Consider the following 13,512-nt stretch of genomic DNA (forward strand, 5'->3'; position numbering starts at 1 on the left):
TAGCAGATGTCCGCTGACTTTAATCAGGATAAAGGTATCCTTATCTATGCTTCTCCAGTCATTGACAAAGATGGTGCTGAATTACATTTTACATATCACTTCTGTTTATCCCCAGAAGACACTCTTGCTAGCCTGTACTGACGTTTGTGTTCTTATTCAATTTCTGCATTTGAAAGCTTATCAAATTCTGCCCTCAGTGAGAAATATGTGAGCTGTTTTTTTTTTTTTTCTTTAAAAAAAATTATGAGGACATAATCTGATACCACATGGCACAAAAATCATGGGCAAAAATGCTAGGTATCTATATACCACTTCAATCTCTAGGAGCAGAGCTTTTCCAAGCTTTTTTAACAAATTCACCGGATATGATGTGGGGGAAAAAAAAAAGAGACAATAAATTCCCAAACCAAACAAAAACCAGGACAAACTTGAAGCCTCTGTTTAAACTCTAGGCTCAGACATTGAAAACTGTGCATTCACAATACAGATGTGTAAGATCCAGTGAAGCACTAAGGCTTCATTCAGTTGTCTAAACATGGGTTATGCTAACATCTGCTAACTATAAAGTATGTTGCATGCTCTCTAACACAGTCAACCACCCATTTAGAAACACAGACAAGAGGATACCTAAGAAATAGCATCTCAGGTAAACATCAACAGAAAAAAAAAAAAATCTTTTTGTGACACTATAACCTTTAATCAAAGGAAATGCACAACCCCCTCAAAAAAAAAGAGTAAAACATATTATTATGAATCACACTTTACCTTTTTTTAATCCTACTCCACCTTTGCATTTAATATTGGATCATAAAACCTTCAAATTATGGAACATAATGTTCTTTTTAAACCTCTCCTCCAAGGGAAAATGCAGCTGAAAGCATTTCCTTCAGTATGAAAAGTACATTTGTTTTAATGGGGATAAGAGAGGTGAAGAAAACTTGTAAAGAACTGTTCTCGTGCATATTTCCTTGCCTCTCCCACCTACAATGATATTTACTGGTTTGTGAAAAAAAATAACATAAGCAAAGGTATAAAAACAGGAATGTTCAAGAGGTTTCTCATACAAATATACTACCAAACAAAACTACTTGAATAGCCTCTGTGGCATTCTCATTCCCTCAAAAGACTGGCATCTCAGTAACATTAAATGATAGATATAACTTACTTAAAATATTCAGATACATGAAAGTCATTCTTTCTTTTCCCCAAAGAAAAATGGCTTTTAAACAAAATAGATCTGTAAGAGTATTTAAAGATGTCTTTTTTTGATAGTACAATTCAGTACAACAGTTCAAATATGTTTATAATACTATAGGCTGATGATTTTTTTTTTATTTATTTTATGTATTATTATAGTTCTGGAAGAAAAGAACATAGAAGTTGCTGTACCTCTTTAACTCCTGTGCTTTTAATCTCTATACAGGACCAGCCTTTCCAAAACATTTCAATGCCTTCTTTACAAAGAAGAATAAACCACCACTTCACTATCAAATTGGCCAGGCATATGTATGACTGCTTTCTGTTTCACACTTCAATAATGTTCAAAAAACAAAACCACATTGTACCACTTGAAAAAACAGACTGAAAGAGTGCCAGTAAAGCATACAGCAGATAAAAAGCTGAAGAAAATACTCCCAAACAAAAAAAAAAAAAGATAATTATTCAGTTATTTAAGAAGTTTTTATTTTTAATCTCTTCTTTCTCTAGCTGTTTACAAACACATAAAAATATATACAAAGTATCTATTCTCTTCATAAACTTACATACAGTATTTAAGCACAGGCAGACACTAAATATATGTACAGATATTTTGTATGTACCCATTAAATATCTATATTAAAATATTTCTATGTCATGGTATATTTAATAAAGGTGGGAAACACCCAGTCTTGCAGAGAGGCTTGCTAATCTAGTGAAAGGGGCTTTAAACATCTGGAGATGGTGGACAGAAGATCTGAGACTTAGAGAAGGGATAGGAGAAAGCAAAAAATCATTCAAGAGAAAGCATGACACATGAGGAACATCCCCTGTGAACACAGTGTGGCTGGGGACCCCATTCTAAGTGCCTATATACAAATACATGCAGAGTGGAAAACAAATTGCAGAGAACCCATACAGGTTCCTCAGGACAAGCGAGGAGGAGAGGTTGCACTCTATGGAAAAGGGCAGCTTGTATTCATGGAGCTTTGCTCTAGAGCAGGTGACCAACCAGTCCAGAGCTGACAGGTCAAGATCAGCGTGGGTGCAGTGGTGAGTCTAATAAAGACTGACCGATCAAGAAGAGAAAATGAAGCTTCCTTTAGAGAACTGAGGGAAGCTTCATAGTCATAAAGGTGGTTCTCAGGAGGAATACGAAGCACCCCAGTATCTTCTTAAAGGGCAAAATGGTGGAACACAAAAATCTCAAGAGATTTCTGGCAAGCATCCAGAACAGTTTTTTGATACAGGTGTACAGGTGGCTGACAAACTGAGCAGAGAAGACACTCAGTTGGGCCCATTACTGAAAAAAAAAAAAAAAAAAAAAAAAAAAAATTACAAACCTTGACTTTAGAAAAGCAGGTTTAATGTTGTTCAGGGATTCGCTTGGTGAGGGTTAATAGGAGACTACCCTGGTGAGTAAAGCTGCTCAGGAGAGCTGATTGATCATCAATGACACCGTCCTCGAAGCACAAGAAAAGTCCAGTGTTATGCCCAGGCAGTCGAACAAGCACAGCATCAGGTCAGTGCGGATAATGGGGAAATCCTGACTGAGCTCAGCTGAATTACAAAAGCCAGTATTCTCTTCGAGTTGATACTAGTAAGGACTGTGAAGCATAAAAAGAGAGTTACACTATCAGCAAAAGGAAGACAAAGGAAAATGTGGGGTTACCACTTTAAGTGGTAGGAAACCTAGGAGGAAAGGACACAGAAAACTGTTGAGGTACTAGATACTTTCTTTGCTTCAGTTTCTACTGGTCAGGACTACCTCAAGCCTTCCAGGTACTTTGGGCCTCTGCCAGGATCTGGGAGACTGAAGAATTATCTGCAGTAGAAGATCAAGGTAGAAAACAATTAGTAAATTGGACATAGGACAAGATGGCATGCCTCCAACAGAGCCGAGGAAGCCAGACAATACCATTGCAAGACCACTGTCTATGATCTTACAAAGGTCCAGGTCACTGGGGTAGGTTTCTGATGACTGGAAAAATTGACAGTTTTTAAAAGAAGGAGGATCATCAGAAAGAGCTGCAGGACAGTCAGCCTAGCCTCACTACTCCACAATTCCTTCTGGAAGCTGCATCCAGGCACAAAAAGGAGGAGAAAGATACTCGAAACAGCCTGCTGGCATTAGCCAAAAGCAAAGTGTGCTTGACCAGACTGGTTGACTTCTGAGATTAGATGGTTGCCTTTGTGAAAATGGGTACCTTGATGTTAGCAATGCTTTCTTTGTCCATACTAACCATTTGATGAAATATGGTTTGGATAGGCAGACTACCAGGTAGCTGGAAAAATTACGTGGACTTCCAGATTCAAGGGGTTGTCATCACAGGTGCACAGCCCAATGGGCAGCTGGTTAATAAGGGTGGATGATGGGGCAAATGTTGCCTTCGCATCTGATGACTTGACTAAAAAATCTGGTTCATGAGGCAGAGTGTATCCTCTGCAAGCGTGCAGATGATGCCAAGCTGGAGGCAAGCGCTTTGCATGCTGAAAGGTCAGGTTCCTATTCAGAGGGAGCTTCACAGGCTGCATGGATGGGAAAAAGATACTTCTAGAAGTGAAGCAATGGTGAACAGGGAGGCCTACCCCAGGAGGAAATAACCCCATGCAGCCAGGCAAGCTGGGGACCAACTAGATTGAAACCAGCTTTGCAGCAAAAGACCTGGTGATCCTGGTGGTCAACCATTTCAGCATGAATCAGCAGTTTGTCCTTAAAGAAAGGACAAATTGCATCAGTAAAAATGTGGCCAGAAAGTACAGGGAGGCCATTCTTCCTTTCTATTCAGCACGTTGGTCTCTCTTCTAAAGTAACAAGTGGTAAGATTAGGGGAAATGGCTTTAAGATATTAGGAAAAAATTATTTACTAAAAGGGTTGTCAAGCATTGGGAACAGCCTGCACAGGGAAGTAGTTGAGTCGCCATCCCTGGAAGTGTTTAAAGGACATGTACATTAGGTTTTCAGGGACATGGTTTAGTGCCAGTGTTAGGTTAATGGTTGGACTCCATGATCTTGAGGGACTCTTCCAAGCAAAATGATTCTATGATTCTCCCACTCTTAATGGGAGGACCTGGAGAATATGGAGCCAGATTTTTTGCAGAGTGATAGGATGAGAAGCAACAGAAACGAGTTGCAACAAGAAAAAATTTAATTTGATATGAAGGAAAAACATTTCACAAGGATGATCAAACACTGGAACAGGCTGCCCTGTGAGGCCATGGTAAGCCTTGGAGATTGCCTTAGGGATATTTAAAAGTCAATTGTGCGAGGTCCTGAATAACATGATTTAAATTAGCCTTCTTTGGGTAAGATGTTGTATCAAATGATCTCTGAAGGTCCCTTCTAAGTTGGATGACTCCAGGATAACAGAACAGTACTTCATGTATATAGCAAAATCATTAAGAATAATCACATGCCTAGCCTTAATATACATAGTACCTTTCAGTTTTATATATTTCAATGAAAAATTAGTATCTTTTTTTCTGTGTAATATACAGAAAAGCTAATCATCCATCAAAGCTAATCTATTTAAACATTACACATTTTAATATTAGAACTATGTTTAACTATTTAAAGTGTTCTGATGATGCTGTTAGAGATAGTATCAGATAAATAATCTGACAGAGACAGTATGAGATGAGTTAATGTTGTAATAACTTCAAAAAAATGCACTACTTTGTATATAAGCTTAATCTTGACAAAAACAAACAAACAAAAAAACAGGAGATGTCAAAAAACCCTACCCAACAACAGCCACAGCCAATCAAAAAAACACACAAATTCTGCTGTCACTTGCATTGGTTTGAATAAGGTCACAAAGAAAGCACAGCTAGTGGCCCCAGACCATTCTTTCAAGGTAAAGAGTGACCAAGTTGGAGGCAAACATGTTTGCAGGAAAAAAATGATTACTCTAAATTAACCAAGTCTATCTTATAAAGAGATCACTGTGTCAGAAAGTTTAAAGAATTATGAGAAATAGGAAGAAGTTCAGGAAACCTGAATCAAAGCCATATTGGACCCCCTGCTCCTTCTGAAGAGTGAAATCCTTGAGGAAAGGATATTTTCAGAACACAGGTTGAGAAACAACAGTACAATTTGATGGCAATGATTTTTTTTCTAATTGTGGTTATGACATTTAAGTTAATACCAACTGTTTGATTACTCACTTCTTTTCTTCCTCCATGATGGAAAAATATTTGATGAAAATAATCTCCACTGTGATTGCAAACAGCACAAAGAAGTTAATTTCTCTTCTATTATTTCTCAGGTCTCTGAGAAAGCAGGTATAATCTGAGGAGTTACAGAATAACTAGCTTTCCTCCAGACCTCTTTATAAGTGTTCACCACAAACCTAACATTTATTTAGATATACCTGAAGGAACTTTGCTACCCCAGGAGAAATCCTGCTGAACTTTACACAGGACAACCATATTTAGATTCAGGAACAGTATAGAATAAGTGCAATTTTTGACTTAAGCTAGCTCTTCGGTCTTAGTTACAGGTGGAGTTGCTCAAAGCCTTAGTCTGCCTGACTTAGATGTACTGATAAAGCCTTGTTATCAGTAATACTGGAAGGAACACGTGAGGCTCCTATCAAAACCAGATATGAGGAAATCCACACAGGGGACTATTACATTATTTCTGCTATTCAAATATGCCTCAAAAATATCTCAAGAAATCCAGCAGCCAACAAAGTTATTACTAACCTACAATGTGTCTTTAGTCCTATGGAGTGTTTCAAAAAAGTGGACCAAATTTAAAATCATTGTACCTCTGTAACCATGATCCAACCATGAATGAAACTCTTATCACTTGAAAGGATGGGGCACAGAGTTTCAAATGGTTACTGCTAGATGCCCCTCCCAGGGCACAAACAGCCCCCAGCCTCAGTCATTTGCAAGATGGCAATCTTGCAACATAAGGCACTTTGTGTAATTGTGACATGTTGCCATGGTGAAATATACTGCTTTGAAATTGGGTCCATCGTTTCGAAACACCCTGTATATTTAATTACTGTGTTTTGTCTCAGGAAGAGAAGCTAGAGGTAGGAGAACAGTATTAAAATTATATAACAAAACAACAACAACAACAACAACAACAAAATACCCCACAAAACCCACACACCAAAACTCCGCATTTTAAAATACTAAAATATTACTTAAATATGAAAATTAATGGTTGGTGCTCTTTTCTCATATACATTATGTGCACAGAGAAAGACAGACATAGGCTAAAAGACTGTCTTATTATTTTATACACTAAGAATGGAAGCATGATATCGTTTAAGAGAGAAATAAAAATAGGAATATATTGAAGTACTGACAGACAGCAACATCCTGCTTCCAATGGCAGATTCCTAGCAAATGTCTTCACCCAGAGACAAAATAATGCACTCTTTATACAAGATTATGATTTGCACTAGATGACAAAACAAGGGTGAGAACATCTAGATTTACATTCTCATACAAGACATTAGATCTGTCACAGCAATGCTCAGACAGACACTAAAATACTTTTCCTTAACATCGCAAGAGAAAAGAGCAGGTGAAGAGAATAATATGTAAGAGCAGTCTGGAGGCACAGCTCTTCATGAGGACAGGGAGACTCGCCTAACCATTTCAATGAATACGTGTTATATACTCCAAACTTTCTACGGATATCACACTCCTGACAAACTAAAATGTAGGTGAACCAGTTGGTAAAAGTATTGGAATATTGTATAACGAAACAATAATAGATCTATCTTCACCCCAGTAGAGTTTTCCATATGCTGCTTCATGTGCTTCTGCTGTGCATCTGTCTCACAGAAAACATTAGACAGTTAGGTTCACTATCAATTACAGGCTGGAACAAGTTTGATTTCAATTACAGCAGGAGAGGAAAACAGCTGGGATCCCTAAGGGGAGGTGCAGGCACCAAGGGGGTGAATCAAAAATCAGAATGGTACATTGCATGCTACTAATTAGGAAGAAAAATGAAGTCAAGATTTATGTGTAAACATTTATTTTTATGTAAATTGGAAGTCACTCAGTTTTACTGCAACCACATTCGAGACAGTAGTACCATATTGACCAGCATTTATTTTTATTCATTTGACATAGCTGCTTCACAATTTTAATGACAGTTCTAAACTAAAAAGCGGCTTACTTTTGAAAAAAAAGTAATAATAAAACCCAATTAGAAAGAAGATCGGTGTTTGTTCAAAATCCATAAATTGCATCTAAGTTAAGAGACTTCTTTTACCAGCTAATAAGCACAAAGAGTTATGATCAGAACAAAATATAAATTGTGAAAACTTTTGCTATGGTTAATGACAATGCTTGTATGTGCAGATTCCAAAAAATAAAATGTCCAGAGCATTCCTGTCCTCAGAATCCCAACTCAGGCAATTACTATAATCTAGCTTGAACAACAGAGGAGCTATGCTGTTTAGTTTTTTTTTTCTTTTCTTCTCACAGAAAAAAAAAAAAAAAAAAAAAAAAAAAAAAAAAATCCTGTATGATCGACTGCTTGGAAACCAAGTAATTTATATGGAACATACCCAAATGAGATATCTGAATATTCTCAGATTCCTTACTTTAACTTTAGCCCATTTCCTACAGCTCTGCATCTCCTTCCTCTTTCAAAGAAAAATTCTATTACTTTAGGACAAGCTCAGTTATAAGCTTCATGCTCACAACATATGCTTCACAAATCTGCCCACTGTTCTTGATTATTCCATGAAGTCTTTATCCCTATTATACATGGATACTCGCAGATTTGTGTGTTCAGGTGTTGGGGTAGTAGGGTGTGTTTCCAGTCCAAAGGAACAGATGTTAGAGTTATCTGTGTCAAAATACTATTATATTCCTAGAAGGGATCATTTTGATTTCACATCACAAGATAAAGTCTACCCAAAAGCATTGCTTAGACAAATGGGACCATGACTACATCTGCTCATCTGCAAATAAAATAATTAATGTGGTATGAGATGGAAAACAAAGCTGCACTAGCTGAACTCCATCATATAATTGTTGCTGACTTTACACTTCTGTAACCCCTTTGGATTGGGATACCAGAATGACAGAAACCTCAATGACAACTGCTAGTTGGCCTTATATATGGATGATATCAAGGAGATTGACCTGAGGTTACATGACCAGGGAGGCCACATAGCTCACTAGCTTGGCTTATGGTGGCTTACACCAACAACATGATTTATAAAACAATAAAAAGTTAAGACGATAACTCATAATGAGTGGACACATCCATGGACATCCAGCATCACATAGAAGGCTGAGCCTGAATCACGCACACAGAAGTGCAGCTGACAACCAGGACCCAGACAGGTTGAACAGTTGGAGTGTCCTGTACACCTGCATGCTGGTCTGAACTGGACTGGAGGAAATACAGCTTAGACTGGTGTCTATGTGTGTATGTATGCGTGTGTATTGTAGAATAGGTTTCTTAAAAGGCAAATCACTATCTATGCATAACCATCCCTCCCACAAAATAAATACATTTCAGATTATTCATCACCAACTGTTGTGTTTTCACTCCTGCATCTATCCCACCACAGCCCAGTTCCCCCATAAAATTGTACTGTCTGAACTGCTGCTTAACCAGGTACACCAGACACCTAAAACCTTCTTCCTCTAATCCTTAGGTTCATCTATCACCAATATTAAAGGCAATGACTAAAATTTAACTTCAAGAAATAGAAACTTCATTAGGTCTGAAACTTGTTTTAAGAGGGTTTTTAGATTCTATTATATACAATGTTAATGGATGTTAATGGAGATTTGCTTTGCCAAGAATCCTTTAGAGACTGTGTCATTGTTATTTAGATAAGCAAAGTACTCATAAGTAATTCAACTGTTTGTTTTTGTTGTTTTTTTTTAAATCAAGAATATAATACATCTTTATTTATACTCAGTGATGCATTGCAAAATGAGCAGTCCTCATTCACTCTACAGACCATAAACATTACTTAGTTATTGTTCAGACTGTGGTCTATCAATGTTAAAATGACAAAAATGACAAAAATAAATTAAAATACTAAAAATACTTTCTGTAAGTAAAGTGTTTGAGGATTTTTTCTAAGCCTAAGATTCATATGGATGGAAAAGAAACTTCAATTAAACTGATAAATCAGGCTGCCATTGCCAGCTAGGGGGAAAAAAAAAAAAAGCTCAAATTTGTTTTCCATGCCCAATATCAGCTGGTAGAGAAAAGCGAATACATTTTCACTTTTTTTAAAAACATAGAACAGATATAGGAAAAAGTTTACCCGTTTGTTTAACTCTCTTGAAGTACTGAACCTAGCTGAAAAGATTTGTCTGACAAAGAACAACAATTCTTATTGAAAGGCTGAGAGAGGTCCATAAAATCTTCCAGAAATTAGCTTAAAAGCTTAGGCATTTCTTCCTGTTTAGCCACTTTAGAACTTACTTTCTAGTAATTAACATCCAATTTCCATGAAAAAAAAATCTCTGAGACCTGTAACTCTTGAAAGATCAGCTTTTACAATGTAATGTGTAGAATAATATACTTTCCTTCAAAGAAGTGGACTTGACCATGAAGCATTACATATATAATGTTCTTAGAGCTTTAAATAAAACAGTATATCAGGACTCTTTATTTTGTAATTAATATCCAATGCAATAAAATATTGGAAGTGACAGCTTCTGCTAAAACATTATACTTTAGTACTCATACATAAAAAGACATTAAAAAACTGAGCTCAGAGCTAAAGTACATATTTAGTCTCATACGTTACTTCATTGCCAGAATCCATCTCTCCAGTGACTTAATAGGAATTTATATATACCTATAGGCACCTAAATTTCTTATATCTGGAGAGAACAGAACAGAGTAGAATAGAATAGAATAGAATAGAATAGAATAGAATAGAATAGAATAGAATAGAATAGAATAGAATAGAATAGAATAGAATATTTAAGTTGGAAGTGACCTACAATGATCAACTAGTCCAACTGCAAATCACACTTATTATTGTGTTCACTTTGAATTATTTTGTCCTAACTGCACATGACGGCTTTTTTCATTGGAAATTTCTTCTGGAATTCTTTTTTAATGAACTAATGTATAACCATAGCATTCTCTATCATTAGAGAGGAGATAAGATAGATATCTAGATTTATGTATCTGTATAAATTCTAGAGTACACTAATCGAGATTCAATAAAGTTTTTTTTAGGATATATTGAATGAAAGCAATTCCCTCAGCTCTGAAATGTTTATATTGAGGTTAAAATAGTCTACTATTAAGGCAAAAAAAGTCAAATACCCAGTAAGTAATTAGAAAATACAGTTTTAAATTTATGTCTGATACTGGAAACTCCAAGTTTCCAGGAAATTTGCTTCTTCTGATATGGCTTAAAGCAAATGCCACAGAGTGCTTTGTTTTGGGGAAAGAGGCCTATGTTGTAAAGGAAACAACTTTTTACTATAATCTTATAGTTTAAATGATTGAGCATATGTAATTAAATGTATCATAAGATGCAACTGAATTTAAATTCCCTTTATTACTTTTAACCTTGAAAACAATCAGAACTTCTGAACTTCTATATCGGGTTTTCTGGTACTAATTTTAGAGAGACACTCTTTAAAAAGCACAGATAATGGACAGATAATACAGTCCTTTATTACACACAAAAAAAACAGCATGGAAACTGGTGGACTAAACTGGAGTTCTGCACACAGAAGAAACTGTTCATCTAAATAGACCATGGCTCCTCCTTACTGCAGAGCTTTAGAAATCAAAGCATTGAACCCTGGTTCTTCTCTGATTACTGCCTCTGAAAGTGGAGGACAGACAGCATCTGCCAGACTAATTTTCTGAGAAGTCCACATGGTGCTCAAAAAGGAGATTGTTATTTTCCTTGGTTTACTGGGTTGGAGTCCAGAGCAAGCATTAAACAAGACTAACAGGAGGATGCCTGGAGAAAGGTACTATTCAGTAGGCCCAGCTGTGAACCATGAATTGCTCTGGTGGGCAATAGCTAAATGCTTGCTTGTCTGAGTAAAGATAAGATAAAAGGTCTTATTATAAACTTCAGCTGAGCAATTCTCTCTTCCCCCTGTCAGATACTACCACACAATTCTAGTTCACTACAGGCATTACTTCAACTTCACACCAGTGCAATAATATTGAAAAGAATGGAGACACACTTGCATAAATTTGCAGTAATGCACTTCTTACAAGCCCTGTGGGAGTTTTGTCCATTGAATGCACTGACGGCGGGGCCCAAAATACCTATCATAAAATTAAATGTTTATTTTGTTTTTTTTCATCTCATATCTTACCACCCATGGTTTGTCAGGTACCCAAATCTCCCACAAGTACTTCGGCATATCTCCAAAATTCAGTGCCTAAAAAGCAATAATATTTAAATAAAAAAGATGTGTCATTCTTACTACAGATCTTCTGATAACCCACCTCCCCAATGGCCCAATATTGGTAATACAGAAAGAAAAATGTGAGCAAATTTCTACTGAAGATAGATAGATAACTTTTTATGAGGGTTCACAAACTTCAGAGGCCGTACCCTAGTGTTATCAAACATATTCGTGGCAACTTTTATAATAAAATGCTATATCAAATATCACTTTGGTTTCTGAAGGCTGATTGTATAACATTTTGCTGCAGCCAGGCAACAGATTTTCGAATGGGTTTTTGCTGTTCTGTTTAGTGAACTACCAACTGAAATTGCTGTCTCATAATAAAAAACTTTTTTTTCTTAATTTAATGCACTATTAAGCTTTTTATTAAGATATTATTAATCAACCCTGAGATTCTAAAAAGCAAAACCAGCAGATCTTAAAAACTGCAATTAAAGCTGTGTTTAATGTGGGAGCATTAATGGATGTTCATGCTCTGTTACTAACTACTGAATATAAATAACGCTATGTGCTTCAGGTTCCCTCCTGAGTATAATACTCAGACACCCCAAAATATCATGTCTCCGAGGACTTGAGTCATAAGGATTCTGTGTATGTGAATGTAAGATAACTGTGAAGGGAAAGTTCAGTAGGTTGCTAAGTTTTCAGAACATTCAAAGCTGTCTATTCCTAGAGGAAATGAGTTGGTTATCCAACCTGACAGCAGAATAGTAATACAATAATTCTGAACAATCTAAGTCAGAATGGCATATGCCTTTGGAAGGACCGTCAGAAACTCGGGTATCAACCCACCACCAAGCCTTTGTACTGTTCTGTTTTATTTGAGAAAATAAAGCTTCCAAGAGAGAGAACATTACATTAAAAGTAATGTTTCTGAAAGTTAGACAATTTCAAATCCATTCTCTGTAGAGAAATGCGCCCAAACAAGCACTCTGTGCACCATATGCAGAAAGAACATTAGTATTCTGTACAGAATAGTTTATCCACTCCTTTACCACCATATAGTGAGCAAAATCCTCAGAAAACTTTATATCAAATAGTACTTTTAATCACAATGGAAAACATATGTCTCTTCCCAAGTACTCCCAACAGGTACCCCAGGTATCTTGCACAAATTCTGTGTTCTTGAAGAATTATATCACAGTTCTGAAAGCTTTTTCAGGAAATCCCCTTGAAAGCTGAAAGTCGACCTAAGTATTTTTTTCAACTAAAAATATTCTCCTCTAATATCTGAAGTCACATTTCCAACTAAATTCAGGAAGTCCCTACTTTGCCATCTAAAATTTAATTTGAAAAACGGAACAAAAACTTTACGCAAGCATAAATGTTACATAGTCTTGTAGTCTGAAGGAAAAGGCACTTACACAATCAATGGTGATTAGTAAGTATAGCTTAACAGAAAGTTAAACGCTACTGAGAATGCCTCATTTTAAAATCTGCATGTATCTCCTCTGATATTTTACATATGATGGTTTTCCTCATTTGCATGAGTGCAAATGAAGAGCAAGTCACCCAAAGGCAATAGAATTAAACCGGTAAAAAAACAAAGGAGTCTCTGTGGATCAAGCTCTCTTTTTAGAATGTATGTTGCAGAGTTTTATCCCCTTCGACAAAGTGAGGAAATTTTGAGGGGAGTCTCCACACTACCAAATACCTTCTTACTTGTTAGAAAGTCACCTTTACAGAAATAAGTCACCTTTGCAGAAATAATAAGTATTTTTCCTGAAAATAATTGGAAAGGAATCATGAGAGTAATTTCAAGAACAACAAATATTGAATGTTTCCCCCATTCTCTTTGCTAGTTGAAAGCTTAGGAAGATCATCAAAATGAAACAAGAATGAGTAGGAATAATATCTCCTTCATATAACAATTGCAGATTGAAAAGACAAATGTATGGCATCACTAAATAC

General features: G+C 36.3%; 1 protein-coding gene across 7 annotated transcripts in view; it reads right to left on the bottom strand.

Annotated features, from left to right (window-relative positions):
• Window positions 1-13,512, bottom strand: part of PCDH9 (protocadherin 9) — a 676,092-nt gene that overhangs the window by 366,312 nt on the left and 296,268 nt on the right. For 4 of the 7 annotated variants that reach the window (XM_065055271.1, XM_065055270.1, XM_065055285.1 and 1 more), the window contains exon 3: window positions 11,506-11,571. The exons of the other annotated variants lie outside the window; for them this stretch is intronic. In XM_065055271.1, coding sequence (XP_064911343.1) covers window positions 11,506-11,571 — 66 coding nt within the window. The remainder of the gene's footprint in view (window positions 1-11,505; window positions 11,572-13,512) is intronic. 7 annotated transcript variants of the gene reach the window in all.

Source organism: Columba livia, chromosome 1, assembly GCF_036013475.1.
Source record: "Columba livia isolate bColLiv1 breed racing homer chromosome 1, bColLiv1.pat.W.v2, whole genome shotgun sequence".
NCBI classification, from domain to species: Eukaryota; Metazoa; Chordata; class Aves; order Columbiformes; family Columbidae; genus Columba; species Columba livia.